General features: G+C 40.6%; 1 protein-coding gene across 3 annotated transcripts in view; it reads left to right on the forward strand.

Moving 5' to 3' along the window:
- Positions 1-16,314, forward strand: part of LOC149162357 (putative AMP deaminase) — a 307,854-nt gene that overhangs the window by 198,650 nt on the left and 92,890 nt on the right. For all 3 annotated transcript variants that reach the window (XM_089437233.1, XM_089437234.1, XM_089437232.1), the window contains exons 10-11: positions 8,561-8,622; positions 8,910-9,023. In XM_089437233.1, the coding sequence (XP_089293359.1) occupies positions 8,561-8,622; positions 8,910-9,023 (176 nt within the window). The remainder of the gene's footprint in view (positions 1-8,560; positions 8,623-8,909; positions 9,024-16,314) is intronic.

Here is a 16,314-nt window from a genome sequence, read left to right on the forward strand (position 1 = left end):
CAAGTCTTCTCTTATACTTTTCCTGTTGATGAATCAACGGATGAGATTAAGTCTCTAATCAACGACTAAGATTAAAATAGAATTGATCCTCGTCTCTTAGAAGCTTCTCACCCTTATCTTTATTAATACCCATTAATATTTTATTTTCCTAAGTTTAGACATAGGAACCCATTAAAAAATATTAATTATTTTAATAACTCCTCCTCCGGGAGGAATTTCTCAAAACGATTTCTGGGTCTTGGAGATATCACGTGCCTTATCTCCTCTCCTCCAAATTTTAAGCCTAGAGCACATCCGATGCTACCAAAAATCAACATTCCGTGTTAGCGAGGAATGTGCTCTAACATTGCTTCACTATAGAAACATCACACTGATCTTCCACATTGGTACTTGTGTTGATGCTTGGTCTGCTGCTTCACATCCCCTATACTGTTGCTTCCTGTACTGCTGCCCATGATCCTGCCACTGCCATTGTTGCATCTATACAACAGCTCCCTCTCAACATGCTGCCCATAACACTACCATTGTTAACTGTTGCACTGCAACTCCTGACACTTATCCATTTTTGCTACTGAAATGGATTCTTTACCATCCCCATCTTCTCCCTGAAATAAACAAACTTTGTTCTTCCTAGAGCCTTGGTGAGGATGTCTGCCGCCTGTTCTCCTGTAGGAGTGTACCTCAACTGTACTGCTCCTCGTCTGACAAAGTGACACCTGATATCAATGTGCTTCGACTAATCATGAAGTACTGGATTCTCAGAGGCTTGATGCAACTTTGATTATGACACATGATCCCGGTTGCTTCCATCCTTCTCCTGAATAGATTCACAAGAAAATTCCTAAGCCATATGGCTTCACATGAAGTTGTGCTAGCTGCCATATATTCTGCTTCAGCTGAGCTTAGAGCCACGAATTTCTATTTCCTACTACACCAGCAGGTCATTCCTGATCCAATGTTGAAACAATAACCAATTGTACTTTTCTGATGTACTGAAATTCCGACCCAATCTGCGTTAGTGAACCCACTCAGCGAGATGTCATTGCCTCTGGTGTACAATAGTCCATGCTCAAGTGTTCCTTGTATATACCTGAGAACATGTTTGGTTGTTTCCCAGTGCGCCCTCTCAGGTTCCACCATGAAATGACTGAGGGTGTTGGCAACATAACAAATGTCTCACCTGGTATTGACCAGATACATCTGGGACCCTATAAGCTCCCTGTACAAGGTGGGATCAATGTCTTTATCTTTTGATGTAGCAATCTTCTTCCAGTTGGTTATCATTGCAGTAGCCATAGGTCTACAGTGCTGCATCATGAATCTCTTCAAGATCTCTGTAGTATATCTCCCTTATCCAAGGAAGATCCCACCCTTCTGCTGCCAAACTTCGAACCCCAGGAAATAATGCATCTGTCCCAAATCCTTCGTGTCGAATTCTGTGGCTAGGTTCTTCTTGCAGTCATTAATGAGCCTGGATGATCTTGTCAGGAAGAGATCATCCACATATAACACTAGGATTAGAGGCTCGTTCTCTACGAGAAGATAATAGAGATTAGGGCTTGCGTCACTCTTGACAAACCCCATCTTCTGCAAGTAGCCATCAATTTGACCGTACCATGCTCTAGGTGCCTGTTTAAGCCCATACATGACTTTCTGTAATCTGCATACATGAAATTTCTTCTCATGTGTCTTAAAACCTTCTGCATGTTCAATGTATATTTCCTCTTCTATTACCTCGTTCAAGAATGTCATTTTGACATCCATCTGATGAATCTCCCACCCCATCTGTGCTACAAGAGATATCACAGTTCTTATAGAAGTATACCTGGTTACTGGGGCGAAGGTTTCTTTGTAGTCTATCCCTTCCTTCTAAGCATACCCCTTAGCACCAATGAAGTCCTCTGCATCCCGTAGAATCTGTTAGAGTTCCCCGCTCGTTCTTCCATTGGTAGTAGGCACATCTATCAACTCTTCCTCTTCCTGAGATTTCTCTTGTTTTGAAGCTTTGTCTTCAGGAGAATTTCTGGTACTAGTTTCCGCTGGTTGAAGTGGTTTGACCAATGGCTCGTCTTTCGACTGCTCCCCGGAAGAAATTTCTTGGGATTTCTTGAAAGCTCTGTCCTCCATGAACTTTACATCTCGCCGAACTACTACCTTCCTACTCCCTGGAAGATAGACTCTATATTCATTAGCATTCTCACTATATCCCACAAGATATCCTTTCTCAACAGTTTGATCTAATTTCTTTCTCTTTTCTTCGAGTATACGACAATACGCTAAACTCCTAAATATCTTGAAATGACTGATTTCAGGTGTATTCCCTGTGAAGACCTTCTCCAGAGTGATTTTGCCTAATGCCCTGTGTGGAGTCCTGTTCTAGACATAGACTACTATGCCGCATGCTTATGCCCACAAAAATTAGGCATATCTTGATCATACAACATTGCCCTCGCTGCTTCCAAAATAGTCTTGTTTTTCCTTTCTGCTACTCCATTTTGCTTCGGATTGTAGGAAGTTGTCCACTCCCTTCTGATACTCCATTTTGCTTCGGATTGTAGGAAGTTGTCCACTCCCTTCTGATGCCTTCCTTAGTGCGAAAGTCGGTGAAGTCCTTGTCAACATACTCTCCACCATTGTCTAAGTGCAACACTTTTATCTTCTTTCCTGTCAGATTCTCCACTAGAGCCTTGAACCCTTTGAATCGACCAAAAACCTCATCCTTGGTTTTCAGAAAGTAGATCCAAGTCTTTCTCGAATGGTCATCGATGAAGGTGATGAAGTATTTGGCACCACTAAGAGTTTTTGTGGACATCGGTCCGCAGATATCTGAGTGTATCAATCCTAGCACACTCTTAGCCCTATTGTTACTTCTGGAAAACGCTGCTTTGGCATACTTGCCCAGAGCACACCCTCTGCATACATCATCTCGTTCGGTACTTAGTTCTGGAACTCCTGATACTGTTTTCTTGAGAATTCTCAAAGCCCCATGGTGTAAGTGTCCCTTGTGCATTTTTCTGGAAATTTGTGCGAGTCCCCTTGAGTGGATGCCTCTGCATCATGCTCTTGACTCATAGTTAGTTTTCCTCTCGTGTTGCCGGATCTTTGCTCTGATACCATGTGAAAATTTCTAAACTAAAATTCTACTGTAGCAACTGATTTATTTCACCTACTTATTATTCACAATAAGTTATTTACCAAATCCCTTCAACAAATATTAAAATAAATTCTACTACAGTTATCACACAATAACCTAGAGAAAAATACATGCACAAGAACCAAACACATAAACACAGTTGCTTTTGGACAAATGTTCTCGGAAAAACCCAATGCGGGAAAACCGGTGCAACAGATGAGGGCTTTATTAATCTTCAGCAGCAATTTCTTTTAGAAGGAAATATTTTACAGAGAAACTGAAAGAAAACACCTGGAGCTTTCCCTTTGAGACTTTCTGACACTTTGGAGACCCTGCTCCCACTCTTGCGTCACTTTTGCGTCACTCTGCGTGGCTCAGTGTGGCTCTGCACCCCTCTGCATTAGCCTGCGTGAGGGCTGCATCTCTCCTCTACACTGTCTCTCTCTCTGCGCTATCTCCCACTGTCCCTGCGTCACCTCCTTCTTAGTCACTGCTTGCTGTTGATGCCCTCCTCTTCCTCCACCCTGCAACTCTCCCTATGAAATCGATCTCCTTTACTTGATAATCGATTTTCCTAGAGATACTGAGTATCTATTGGTGTCTTTCCAGATGATCCTCAAGTCTTCTCTTATAATTTTCCTATTGATGAATCAATGACTGAGATTAAGTCTCTAATCAACGGCTAAGATTAAAACAGAATTGATCCTCGTCTCTTAGAAGCTTCTCACCCTTATCTTTATTAATACCCATTAATATTTTTATTTTCCTAAGTTTAGACTTAGGAACCCATTAAAAAATATTAATTATTTTAATAACTCCTCATCTGGGTGGAATTTCTCAAAACGATTTCTTGGTCTTGGAGATCTCATGTGCCTTAGCCTCTCCTCCAAATTTCAAGGCTAGAGCACATCTGATGCTACCAAAAATCAACACAAACCCCAAAGTAAAATTCACATGAAGGAAGATGCATATCCATTTGGCTATTACCTTCATTTCGACATGAGTTTGTTGTTGCATTTGGAGTTAATAATAGCTCTATGTTGCAGGCCATTTTAAGAAATTGTTTTAATTAAAGTTTATGTGAACATACAAACTTGTGTCTATTGAGCTACTTGGATTTGTGAAGAGGTCTTCTTCATTTTTTGACTTGGCCAATATTAAAATAGTTATATAGATTCTTTTGTCTATTGATACTAAAGGGAAGTGAGTGACACTTTGTGTGTCATACTGGATGAACACCTAGGTCTCTTTTGATCTAGAGTTTGAGTAGTATTTAGAAGAAAAAGGAGGTTGCAGTAGAATTTTGTCTTAGAGTTGTTATGTGGTGTGAAGCTAGATATGAACTCATAAATATAATTACGTGCATGCGATTGGAGGGGACACCAAAGCTTTCTTAACATATTCTAGTGTTAGAGAATTTCTAGTTGAACTGACTCCCTTTATTTTTGTTGAGACAATGGTCAAAGTTGATGAAGTATAAGAGTTACTAAATATTTTGATATACTCCACTATTGATGGTATGGTAAATGTCAACAAAGTCTCTCTCACAGACATTCAAAATTGTTTGCAAAATGCACAGGACAAGATCGAGTTTCTGCGACTCGAATATTAGCTACAACAAGATGAGCTATAGTAGAAGAGTCATCATTCTGAACTAGTTTTTTTCAAAACAATTCTCTGTTTGAGACAAACTCTTATAAGTAGCCAACACCAAATCAAATGAATGAGGTTAAGGTTGATTTGGCATATCCCAAGTCCATCATTATATGAATAAGGTTGAGGTTAATTTGGCACTTCCCAAGCCCATCATCAGTCCTTGGGTTGAGGTTGTTAACAACAAAAATAGAATTGGTCTTGGGTATAACATGGATGTGTCCTCTTACAGCCCAGACTATTCCAAGCCAATCTAGTTTCATAGTGTTGGATTTCTTCAAGACAATTCATCTTCACCTCTTCTAGATCCTGCTCCTCTTCCACAACAACCATAAATTATCAAATGCCAACATTGTGACAAAGTTGTCCATGTGAAAGATCATTGTTTTGATCTTCATCTGTGAGAGCATTTTCATAAAAATACTCATCATTGAAATAGATGCTTCAAAAGCAAGCCTCCTGCAAGAATGAATTTGTACTTTTGGATGGATCGCTTCTTGGCAATGGGCTTCAACAACCAAGAAGATATTTTAGTCATACCACAAAATTTGTTCTCAAGTATTGACACGTCTTGTAGTTGAGATTTCTTCATCTTCTCACCTTGTAACTGACAAGGGGGGATTGATGGTCATCTAAAAGCTTCAAAGATACATCAAGCGAGCTTGAGCCACAACCTAAGCTTGTTGTCTGAGCCTAGAGCCAGAGTCAGCCATACCCAGATTTAGAGTTATATCCAGAGACAGAGTCATGCCCCATGAGCATGCATTTCGGTTGGTGGCCTTCCTTAAACCACCACTGGTCGAGACCTTAATGGTCTCCCTTTTCCAAGATAAAGGGAGCACTTCCACTAGCAGAAGAATTCAATGTCTTGCCAAATTCAAAATTGTTCTAGGAACTGCATCAAGCATTCCAGAGTTGGTTGAGACATCAATGGTCTCTCGTCTCATTTGGGTTTGTGGTATTCCTTAAAAACCACCTTTCAAAGCATTAGGGAGCACTTCCACCAGCAAAAGACTTTAGCTTCTAGTTAGATTTTGAATTGTTCTAGGAACTATATCAAGTGTTCCAGTGTTGGTGGTCATCCTTAAACCATCACCGATTGAGACCTTGAGTTCCCCCACATTGTACCATCATATCAGAGAGCATAGTCAACCAATTACTGCCATGCATTCTTGCATTTTTGTATTTCAGCTCTCTTCTTGGATTCATATACACCCCTTCGGATTAAGGGGGGGTATGTTGGACACCTAATCCGCTAAGGGTTTGTGTGGATAAATGTGAACAGTCACTGAAATCCAAGAGACCTCTTGGAATATGAAACAAATGGTTGGAAAGCAATGTATAAATATGTATATCTTTGTGAATAATATCCATTCCACAACTTATCATATCTTGTCTGTTTTTGTATGTGGTTTAACACCTTGGATACCTAATTGGTGTGTTGTTCATGGGGGTGGGGAAGTGCACCTACGGGTTATAATGGTAGCAGTTGGAATCAACCCCATGTGATGTGAGTACAAAACTGGCTAGTTGCCAATTCCTCTAGCATAAGAAAATATGATCTTCACTTTATTTTTTGTTTTTTCTTATTATTCTTATTATTATTAATTCCATATTATGGGGCACTACACTATGCACTTTGTTGATTTGGGGTAGCATCGGATGTGCTCTAGCCACGAAATTTGGTGGAGAGGTTGGGGCACATGAGATCTCCAATATCCAGAAAGGGTTTGGGCAGATTCTAAACAGTTTGGGAGATATTAAAATAATTAATATTTTTAATGGAGCTCCTAAGTCTAAACTTAGGGAAATTAAAATATTAATGTGGATTAATATAAAATTGTGTTAGAATGGTCCAAAAGACATGGATCAAGCGAGATTTAATCTTAGCCGTTGATTAGGGACTTAATTTCGACCGTTGATATGACAACGAGAAAAGTATAAGAGGAGGCTTGAGGGTCACTTGGGGAGTACACCAAATGATCAATCATTCTATTCTCTAGAGCGGGGTTTGCTAAGAGAGAAAGAATTAGTGATCGAAGTTGCAGCTGAGGGGCAGCGAGTACAGAGAGACAGAGAGGCAGAGATAGTGCCGGCAGATCAGCGCAGCAACCAGAGAGAGTGACGCAGAACCAGCCAAGGCTCATGCAAGGCCATGCAGAGGCAGCCAGGAGCTGCACAGTGCTTTAGAGAGGCCAACGTTGCTGACGTAGAGGGCCAAAAGGTTGACGCAAGGCCTCCTGAGCCTTACGCAAGCCCATTCAGGGTGACGCAGGGCCAACGCTGGGCAGAGAGAGGCTGACACAGTCCAGAAAGGCAAATGCTAGGGTTTCTGGGGCAGATTGGAGTTGAGGAGCTGCCGGAGGGTTTATCCATGGTTTCAGCCAGGACATTTGTCTCAGACTGAGAGGTACTCCTGCCAAGGGCATTCTCTGTTGGGTAAGCCAGATTTGGTACCCAGATTGTACTCTGAAATTGCTTATTAAGAAAACCCTCAGATAGCTGCACTGATTTTCCCGCATTGGGTTTTTCCGGGGACATTGGTCCAAAAATAACGGTGTCATTTTGTGTGCTTGTTCTTGTTTCCTTCAATTGATGATCTGTAATATGTTGAGCATGCACTAGTGTTTATTTTCAGTATTTACATTGTAAATAACTTGTTAAGTAACAGAACAAGTAGGTAGGAATAAATCAGTAAAGTGCATTGAGGGTTTCTAACTGGTAGACTTAGAAACTTCAACACACTTCAACATGTACCATCGGTAATGCACCATCCACATAATTATGCAGTTTCACCAGAGTATCTCCTAACTGAGCAGGATGTAAGCTACTGGACCTATCTGAACCAGGTTCAAAGAATTGGATAGATTCATCAAACTATCCAAACTTGGTGGTCCAAGCACCACACTTAATAGAGTTATATCATTCTTCACTGGATTTAGAAAAATGGGTTGCTCAAACATTAAAACTGGATTTGTCTTATTGCATTTGCACTTCCTGCAAAATTATTGTTGATAAAGACATGGACAGCATAACCTTGAGACCCCATAGCAAGGACGGATGGAAATTACTCATTAGAAAGAGCTCATCTTCAAATACAGCATCCTGGCTTTAAACATTCCAAAACACTCCAAAATGCGTTCTTCCTGTTGTTAGCCTTGGGTGTCAGTCTACTGTAGCTGGTTTTATAAATTTATTTTCTGCTGCGACAATCAAAATATCCACATCCTTTAACCTTGTGCCTACAAAGTCATTGTCAAAGTCCTCATTTTATGTATAGATGCCAGTTCAAAAATATGGGAACCCCTACCACTGTTTGATGGTGAAAATTGGTTTGACCAGTGCCTATCTGACTGTTGTTCATGCCGGGACAGTGATTAAAATGGAAACATCTATGATATTAGAGCTGTGGTTTATTGCTGGAAATCATCCTCAGGCCTGCTGCAATTATGCCTATGCCTTTAAATACCAAAATGCGTCAGCATTTTGGGTGGTAACAGGAGCGACCATATCTTATCCCGAAACCCTCTAGCCCCCTTTTCTCATTCTGTCATCACTGCCCATTTCATTTCCTGTCTCTCTTCTTCAGTAACCTTTAGCACAATCAATCATATTGCAAGTTGTGTAACAATTTGTTTTTGAACCAGTTGCAAAATTGAGCATTATAACTCAGGCTAATGGACATGAGTATGTGATGTTTCATGCTAGTTTGCCTCCCCCTCTAAGAATCTATTATTAACCATTTAGGTCCCATTTATTTCTTGTCTATTTCAGGTCGTTTCCTTGCTGAACTCACCAAGGAAGTCTTTTCTGATCTTGCTGCAAGTAAATACCAGGTTAGTGTTATGAGAAAATACAGACATTGTTTCAGAAATTCTAAGCATTGCTCCATATGACCATGGCTTACTACATTCACAAAGTTTAATAGCATTAGATGCAGCTTCATTGGCAACTTTAATATAATTTCAAATGTTCAAGTATTTTCTGAAAAATGGAACCTGCTTATAAATAGTGCAGTTTTGTCTGAACTGATTTGGCATATTGTACATTCAGGCATTGTCATTTTCAACATCGTAATTAACAAATGCAATTTATCTGTTGTTTCCGGCGTTATATGTGGCAGATGGCAGAATACAGAATATCAATTTACGGGAGAAAACAAAGCGAGTGGGACCAATTGGCAAGCTGGATTGTCAACAATGATTTGTACAATAGAAATGTAGTTTGGTTAATTCAGGTTTGTTCAAAATAGTTGTTTTATTCTGCCACCCATAACTTCTAGTTTCATTCATGGAGTGATAGTTAATTGTTGAATATAAGTTTCAATTAGATGGGATAACTTTATCAATGTCCAAAAAATGACCAAGAGAAAGATCAGTTGGACTAGAAGGTACAATTAGTGATACCAACCTATAAGGGTGCCCTAGGCTACCCCAAAAGCGTAAAGCCAAATATAACATGATCAAAGAAAACATCAAGTAAATATGGCAACCAATAGGAACGAAGAAGTTAGAGTGCAATAGATTATCTCTTGGTCTATAAGACACGATGTTGAGCAATCAAATTAGAGAGAACAGATGGCAAGAATCAAATAAAGTTTGACCTATTCAGTGCACACTATTTATTAAATTATGTTGACATTTGGGTTTCTAAATCTAATGGCCAATGAGGATTCATTTTAAGTCATTGATCCATGGAAATTCAGGCCCTTTGATCTCGTATTGCCTAGAAGAATCAATTGCTGTATTTACTATACGATTGATGGCAAAAAATAGTTTTAAGGAATAAAGTCAGAAGAAAGCTATATCCTGTAAAAATGTGGAGGATGATATGACAATTTTACTAGGAAAAAAATTATGACTGAAAAACTGAAATAGCAAGGGGTCTGTTGCTAAAAGTTGTCAGTTATGAACCTATGACTGCTAACAGTGAACTAATATCACCATGACAAGATTTAGAACATAAACAGTGGCAAATTTAGTTATAACAGCAGTAGATTCAGCTCTAACAGGAGTAAATCAAGCAATAACAGCAGAAGATTCAGGAATGACAGCAGTAAATTCAAGAAAATAGATTTTGACTCATTACTTAACAGGAGGTCTGTCTCTAGGAATAACAGCTAAATGGAAGAGGTTTCAACACAGTAAACCTTCAAATTTGAACACAGATGGGAGAACAGTTGTAAACCTTAATAGAACATCAATGTGTATTTGAATATCATAAAACTCAGAAAATCAACGCATATAACCTAGGATCATTATCGAGAAGTTATTGTTGCCAACTGAGGCCCAGATTATTCAAGGCAGTATCACATTGTTCTTTGCCTAGCATAGTCTTTTGAGCAATACTTGTGAAGCCCAAAAACTCTACACTAAATGTCTAGCTCAAATGCCAAGGCTTCTGTTTATACCAATGTTGCGAACATCAGTGAGGGTCTAGAAAAAGAAAAAGTCATTAAAATTGGTTAAACTTCAGCAAAATTTAAAAAAAAAAAAAAATACAAGTTTTTTTTTTTTAGTATCTAAAGCATCTATTGGAATTTCTAAGTTTAACCCATTAGAAATTCTTCCTGTACTATCTGGTTTATTTCTTCCTACTTGTTTAATTACTTAACAAGTTATTTACCATGTCAATACTGAAAATAAACACAAGTACAATATCAACATCTATAGATCATCAACTGAAAGAAAACAAACACACAAGTGACACCGTTATTTTTTGACCAATGTCCACGGAAAAATCCAATGCGGGAAAACCGGTGCAGTGATTCAGAGGGTTATATTATTATGCAGTTTATCAGAGTACAATTGGGTGCCTAAACCAGCTCACCCGACAGAGAAAAATATAGGCAGAAATACCTCTATGTCCGGAAACAGGTATTCAGAAAACCTTTCCCACGAAATCCTCTGCGGTACAATCGAAGCACAGCGTTGGTCCTTTTGGCCACTACGTCAGCCCCAGGACCCGCTCCGTCAGCCCTTTGAGGCACTGCGCAGCCTCTGGAGGCTTCTGTGTCACTCCCTCTGCCCTCTACGTAGCTTGGACTGGCTGCTGCTCTAGTCATCTCTGCGTTTGGGCTGGTCTCTCAATATCGTCTCTCCCTCTTTGCCTTGTACTCACTGCCCCTCGCTGCTAATCACTGATTCAACTTTGCTTAGCAAACCCGCCCTAGCAAAATGAATGACTGATCACTCTGGTGTGTTCTCCAACTGACCCTCAAGCCTCCCCTTATACTTTTCTCGTTGGTCCATCAACGGCCGAGATTAAATCTCTAATCAACAACTAAGATTAGATTTGGCTTGATCCATGACTTTTGGAACCTTCTAACCCAGTTTTATATTTATACCCATTAATATTTTATTTTTCCTTAGTTTAGACTTAGGAACTCCATTAAAAATATAAATTTTCTTAATATCTCCCAAACCAGTTAGAATCTGTCCAAACCATTTCTGAGCCTTGGAGATCTCATGTGTTTCAACCTCTCCACCAATTTTCATGGATAGAGCACATCCGATGCTACCCAAAATCAACAACATCCACAACATAAAATAAATACATTGACACATAAATATGAAAAGAAAACTAATATATAAGATGTGTAATATGTAATGTTCCTAATTGGAAATTAACACTAATTACTAAAACATGCACTAGCAACAACAATTAAAATTTCACCATGCAAACACAAATCAGTACACCAAAGAAATGAGGCAAAAGTGTTGAGCCATTTTATTAAATTTCAAGCTGGAACTGAGTACAATGGAGTGAAATGATAGAATCTAGGCTTGCTATTGCAAGCATGCAATGCCCAGGTGAGAAACTAAGTGGAAACTCTAGCTGAAATGGCCCATCGTGCCTAAACGCACTGTCAATAAATTACCATTGCTGTTGGAGGCAAACTGTGATATTAACCCTCAAACTTTCTCCAAAAAATCTGAAAAATTAGAGAGACTTCTCACACCCCAACCAACAAAACCCAAAAAAATCTCACAGATCTAAGAGGTAGAGTGGCTTCCCTAAATTACTGCATCCTGCTCTAGAAATACCGCTGCTACTGGCTGGCTTCAACCCTTTGTTTTCACCCTCAAAAGTACTCTGAAAATTCATCCAAATTAACTAGAGTCTCTCCTCATAAAACCCTAAAAAACCTAGAAATCTCTTGGGCTAATTCCAGCTGACCTGGAATGCCGAAAATAATGCAAAATACTATAGTACATTTCATTATGTTTCCCATAGTAATTCGGAAGTCCACTTGCTCCTCTTTGTAGCTAGAGAAATATCCTCTAACCCCTGACATGTGAGTTGATGCTCCACTGTCTATATACCAGACTCCCTGTGAAGCTGATCCAGCTAAGCAAGCAAATTCGTCCTCCAATCTGGAAGACAAATCTGAAGTCTCCTGAATGTTACTTCTATCCATGGTTATGCTGAAAAATTTATAGTGTGCTATTACCATTTTCCACCTCGACCTAGTCTTGCTCTTGCAAATTGCTGCAAAACCCTCTGCGTCCAGCTAGAGATCTGCCCAACGAAGGTACTGAGCTGCTCCCTCTGCTCTGGAATCACTTGATTTGGAAGGATCAAATTTTTTTGTCCCTCAGAAAATTCAATCTTTACTCAAGCAACTCGGGGCCTTGGCAAAATACTGCGCTGCCTTTGGGAATTTCGGCTTGCTACCCTTGTTGAGCAGGGAAATTCCGTTCCTTCGTTTTCCTGAGCTCTTCGGCTGATCAACCTGACTTCGATACCATGTGAAATTTTTATCTATTGCAACAACTGGAAATTATTCTTCTAACTGAAATTTAATTATTCAGTTTATTTGCTACGTCAAACAACGAATAAAATCACAACTGCAATTTTCACCATAAAATTACTACGAAAATAAAATACTGAAAACTGAGAAATTCTAGCACACAAGAATTTTGACATTGTTATTTTTGGACAATTGTCCTCAGAAATGTTGAATGTCCACGACCTTGGGTCTAGGTTAGAGTCTTAAAATCACTGACGCTACCAAACCAAGAATCTCAACCATAAACTACTTTGCACTGCAGAAATATAAAGCAGTAAATCACATATGCACAAATATACACAATTTTTAACAAAATTGTACAATATTGTACAATCGCAATCTTTGTTATATTAAACCAAATCTGAATAATACAACAGTCTATGGTGTACAAGATACGATGACAAACTTCGTTGCAATTTCAATGTCGTATCTTGTCCTGTTGTTCCTTTACTCCCGTACTGCTCACTAGTAGTGCCTTAGTCCATCAAGGCCACTACAAATTGAGACTCCAAGAGAGTTGCCACCTAACAATGTTGCAAGTCATTTCTGCTACATGTACATGGGCTCATCAAATTGCTCTCTAGGATGGCCAATACTTGAGCTCCAATATGCCTTCTAGTAGCCTCTTTCGTCCATCAAAGAGCTACTCATAAGGCTGCAATCATCGCCCAATCACGCACCAATAATGTCCTTCTTGTCTGCTGCTCTAGGGCTACTTTGGGTAGCCAACACACGGCCCTCTAATCAGATCAATGGTACCCAATCACGTCATTGTCAATTCTACTCCTAGGAAGACTCTTTGCCTCCTCAGAAAATCCTCCACATGGCACCAACAAGCTGCTATGTCATGATCCTGGTCAACACTTTGACCCAAATCTCCTCCACAAAATGCTGTTGTCCTCCACTGTTTGCTAGTTACTCCTGCAATTCTAGGTAGGGCATGTACAATAGCCCTTAACCCAATACACAGCCTGCAAAACTAGCCCTCAAGGGCTGTGACCTACCTTGGAGAGGCTCCTCCCATGCCACATGTCCTGTTGAGGTTTTGTCCACGTCAATGCAGCCCTAGAATACCTCCAACTGCTTGCTATGGTTTGCAACTAGCACAACAGCCTCTTGTAGCTTTCGGCCGTCCTCCAAAATGTGCCCAAACAGTGACCCAATTACCAATGTTTTTCTCCTCTACTCGGCCTGGTAGCCTGCCCTCTCGGCCCTAGAAACAGCCTCTCAGATCTATCTCAGCCCTAAGACAGTCACCCAATATCAGATCCTCACTTCTCTGCACCTCGGCCTCCTGTAACAGACCTCTTCCACGCTATTCCTTGACCCTTTCTTGTTGCGGCTAGGGCATCCGATTTCAGAGTTATCTTTTGGACGACGTTGCACACTTGGATGATCTAAAACACATCAATTCACCCTCCTTTTATATCCAAATGAGGGGCTCCAACAAATTCATGAAGGGACATGTCTCTTGGATGAATTCACTTCAAGCCTACATGACTTGACTGTCCATAATTATTTGTCACCTTCAAAAATTCATAACTTCGTTTCTAGAGCTCTAATTTGAGTGATCTTTGGAGCGTTGGAATCGGCTCGCTAATCTCTATCACCTCAAATTTTCCTAAGCTCAAATTCATCATGGTTTTGACCCAAATCCTGATGGGTGCAAAACCCCATGCTTGGCTTCCAAACCCACAAGTGACCCTTGTGGTGCTTTTCCCTCCAAACCCTGAATCGTAGGGCTTGGAGTACCTCCCAAGCTACACAAATCAACAGTCCCTCTTAGCAAGGGAGGTACTTCCAAGACTAGGAAGTAACTGATCATCATCATTGCTCGCAACACTTTCCCAACTCATGGCGCTCACAATCACAACAATCCTTGTACGGTGAACTACGCCCTTCTTAGAAGTGTCATTGTCATTGCTGGAAGCACCCTGCTTCTTATTCTTATCCTGTAACGTCTTCCATTCTGTCCATGATTCCTTCTTGGCAATTGTAGGAGAACTCTTGCTCCCCGTTGACCACGCGCTCTTCTTGGACTGCAGAGTCTCCCTCTGAATCTGCAAGGTCCCTCTCGAATTAGACTCCCTCTGAGTCTCTAGAACCTGGACCTTCTCGGGAAGGTGTACCTTCTTCTCAGGAATTTGCACCTACTCCTCTGAAGCCTGCACCTGCTCCTGCTTCTTTGAAACCTGCACCTGCTTCTTTCCATGATCCACAGGCTTGCCCATCAACCTGTAGAGACCACGCTTTCTAACTCCAATTATAATCCCATCGGACTTAGAGCCTTTGGGCCTGAGTCTTGCCTTCCCATCCTAGAACAAGACCTCAAACCCCTTCCTCTCGATCATCAAGACGGAAATTGCACTATATCTGAGTCTTGGTACAAACAATACATCCTGGACGTGCATCAAACGTCTTGTCTCTATCCTGAATGGCACAACACTCGATCCTCGAATTTCCAACTGACTCTTATCGCCCAACACCATGTGCAACTCTGAGTCCCATTCAACTAGAGTCTCAAAAACCTGCTGTGACCCTATCATATGCTTCGTCGCACCACTATCCACGTACCATCCATCCTCATTGATAGTACCCTGTGAGAAATGAGAAATCATAGCAAAGTCCTCCTCTTCCAATCTCCTGGAGAGATCATCTATCTCTGCTGAAGTGGCAACAACGGTGGCCTTCTTTCCTTTCGTCTTCTCATCATTTCCCTTCTTCTTCATCGAACATCTCGACGAATAATGACCTATCTTGCCACAATTGAAACACTTGACTTTATTCAAGTCCTTCTTTTTCTTACCCTTCGTTCGCGCTGCAAGTGCCATGTCATCATCTGAAGCCTTGTTCTTCGGATGAAGATCCTCGTCTTGCAACTCTTCTTAAATGAAGTCATCTCACAACCTATCCTAGTCTGGCAGCTTCTCCCTAGCAACAATCCCTTTGATGAAGGGCTTCCAATCCTCGTTGAACCCTTTCAAGGCAATCCTTACCATATCTCCATTTAAGGTAGACAAACTGATGGCAACAAGATCATCTTTGACCTGAGACAATCTCGTCAAATACGAGGTCACGCTTTCACCCTTTATCATCTTGGTGGACTTCAACTTATCCTCCAATACCAGTACCTAGTTCTCATTCTTCTTCTGGAACAAATTCTGAAGAGCCATCCACATCTCACGTGCATTGTTCTTCTCGGACAAAGAGGTATTAGGGCATCATCCTTCACACCATCTAGGATGATCAATCTCGCCCTCGCATCCAAATCTTCATAGATTTCCAACTCCTTAGGGTTGCTTGGCTTCTTGATCTCTTTCTCGACAAACTCCCAGAGCCTATTGACCTGTAAGACCAACTTGATCCTTTCCTTCCAAGGACTATAGTTGGACAACCCTTCCAACCTGTCCTCATACCGGAGACCTGCCTGCAACTTCGACATTGTAGTGAGCCCTTCACTTACAATGTGACCAACTCCCTCTCACTGTCTACTTTGTTGTGCAGAAATTTGATTTACTTACTTCCAAAGTAGCTCAGACACGCTCTGATACCATGTTGAATTTCCACGACCTTGGGTCTAGGTTCGAGTCTTAAAATCACTGATGCTACCAAGCCAAGAATCTCAACCATAAATTACTTTGCACAGTGGAAATATAAAGCAGTAAATCACATATGCACAAATATACAGGTTTTTAATAAAATTGTACAATCCCAATCTTCGTTATATTAAACGAAA

Source organism: Pinus tabuliformis, chromosome 5_2 (genome assembly GCF_031772625.1).
Source record: "Pinus tabuliformis cultivar Carrire ecotype Pingquan chromosome 5_2, CPIR1, whole genome shotgun sequence".
Classification (NCBI taxonomy): Eukaryota; Viridiplantae; Streptophyta; class Pinopsida; order Pinales; family Pinaceae; genus Pinus; species Pinus tabuliformis.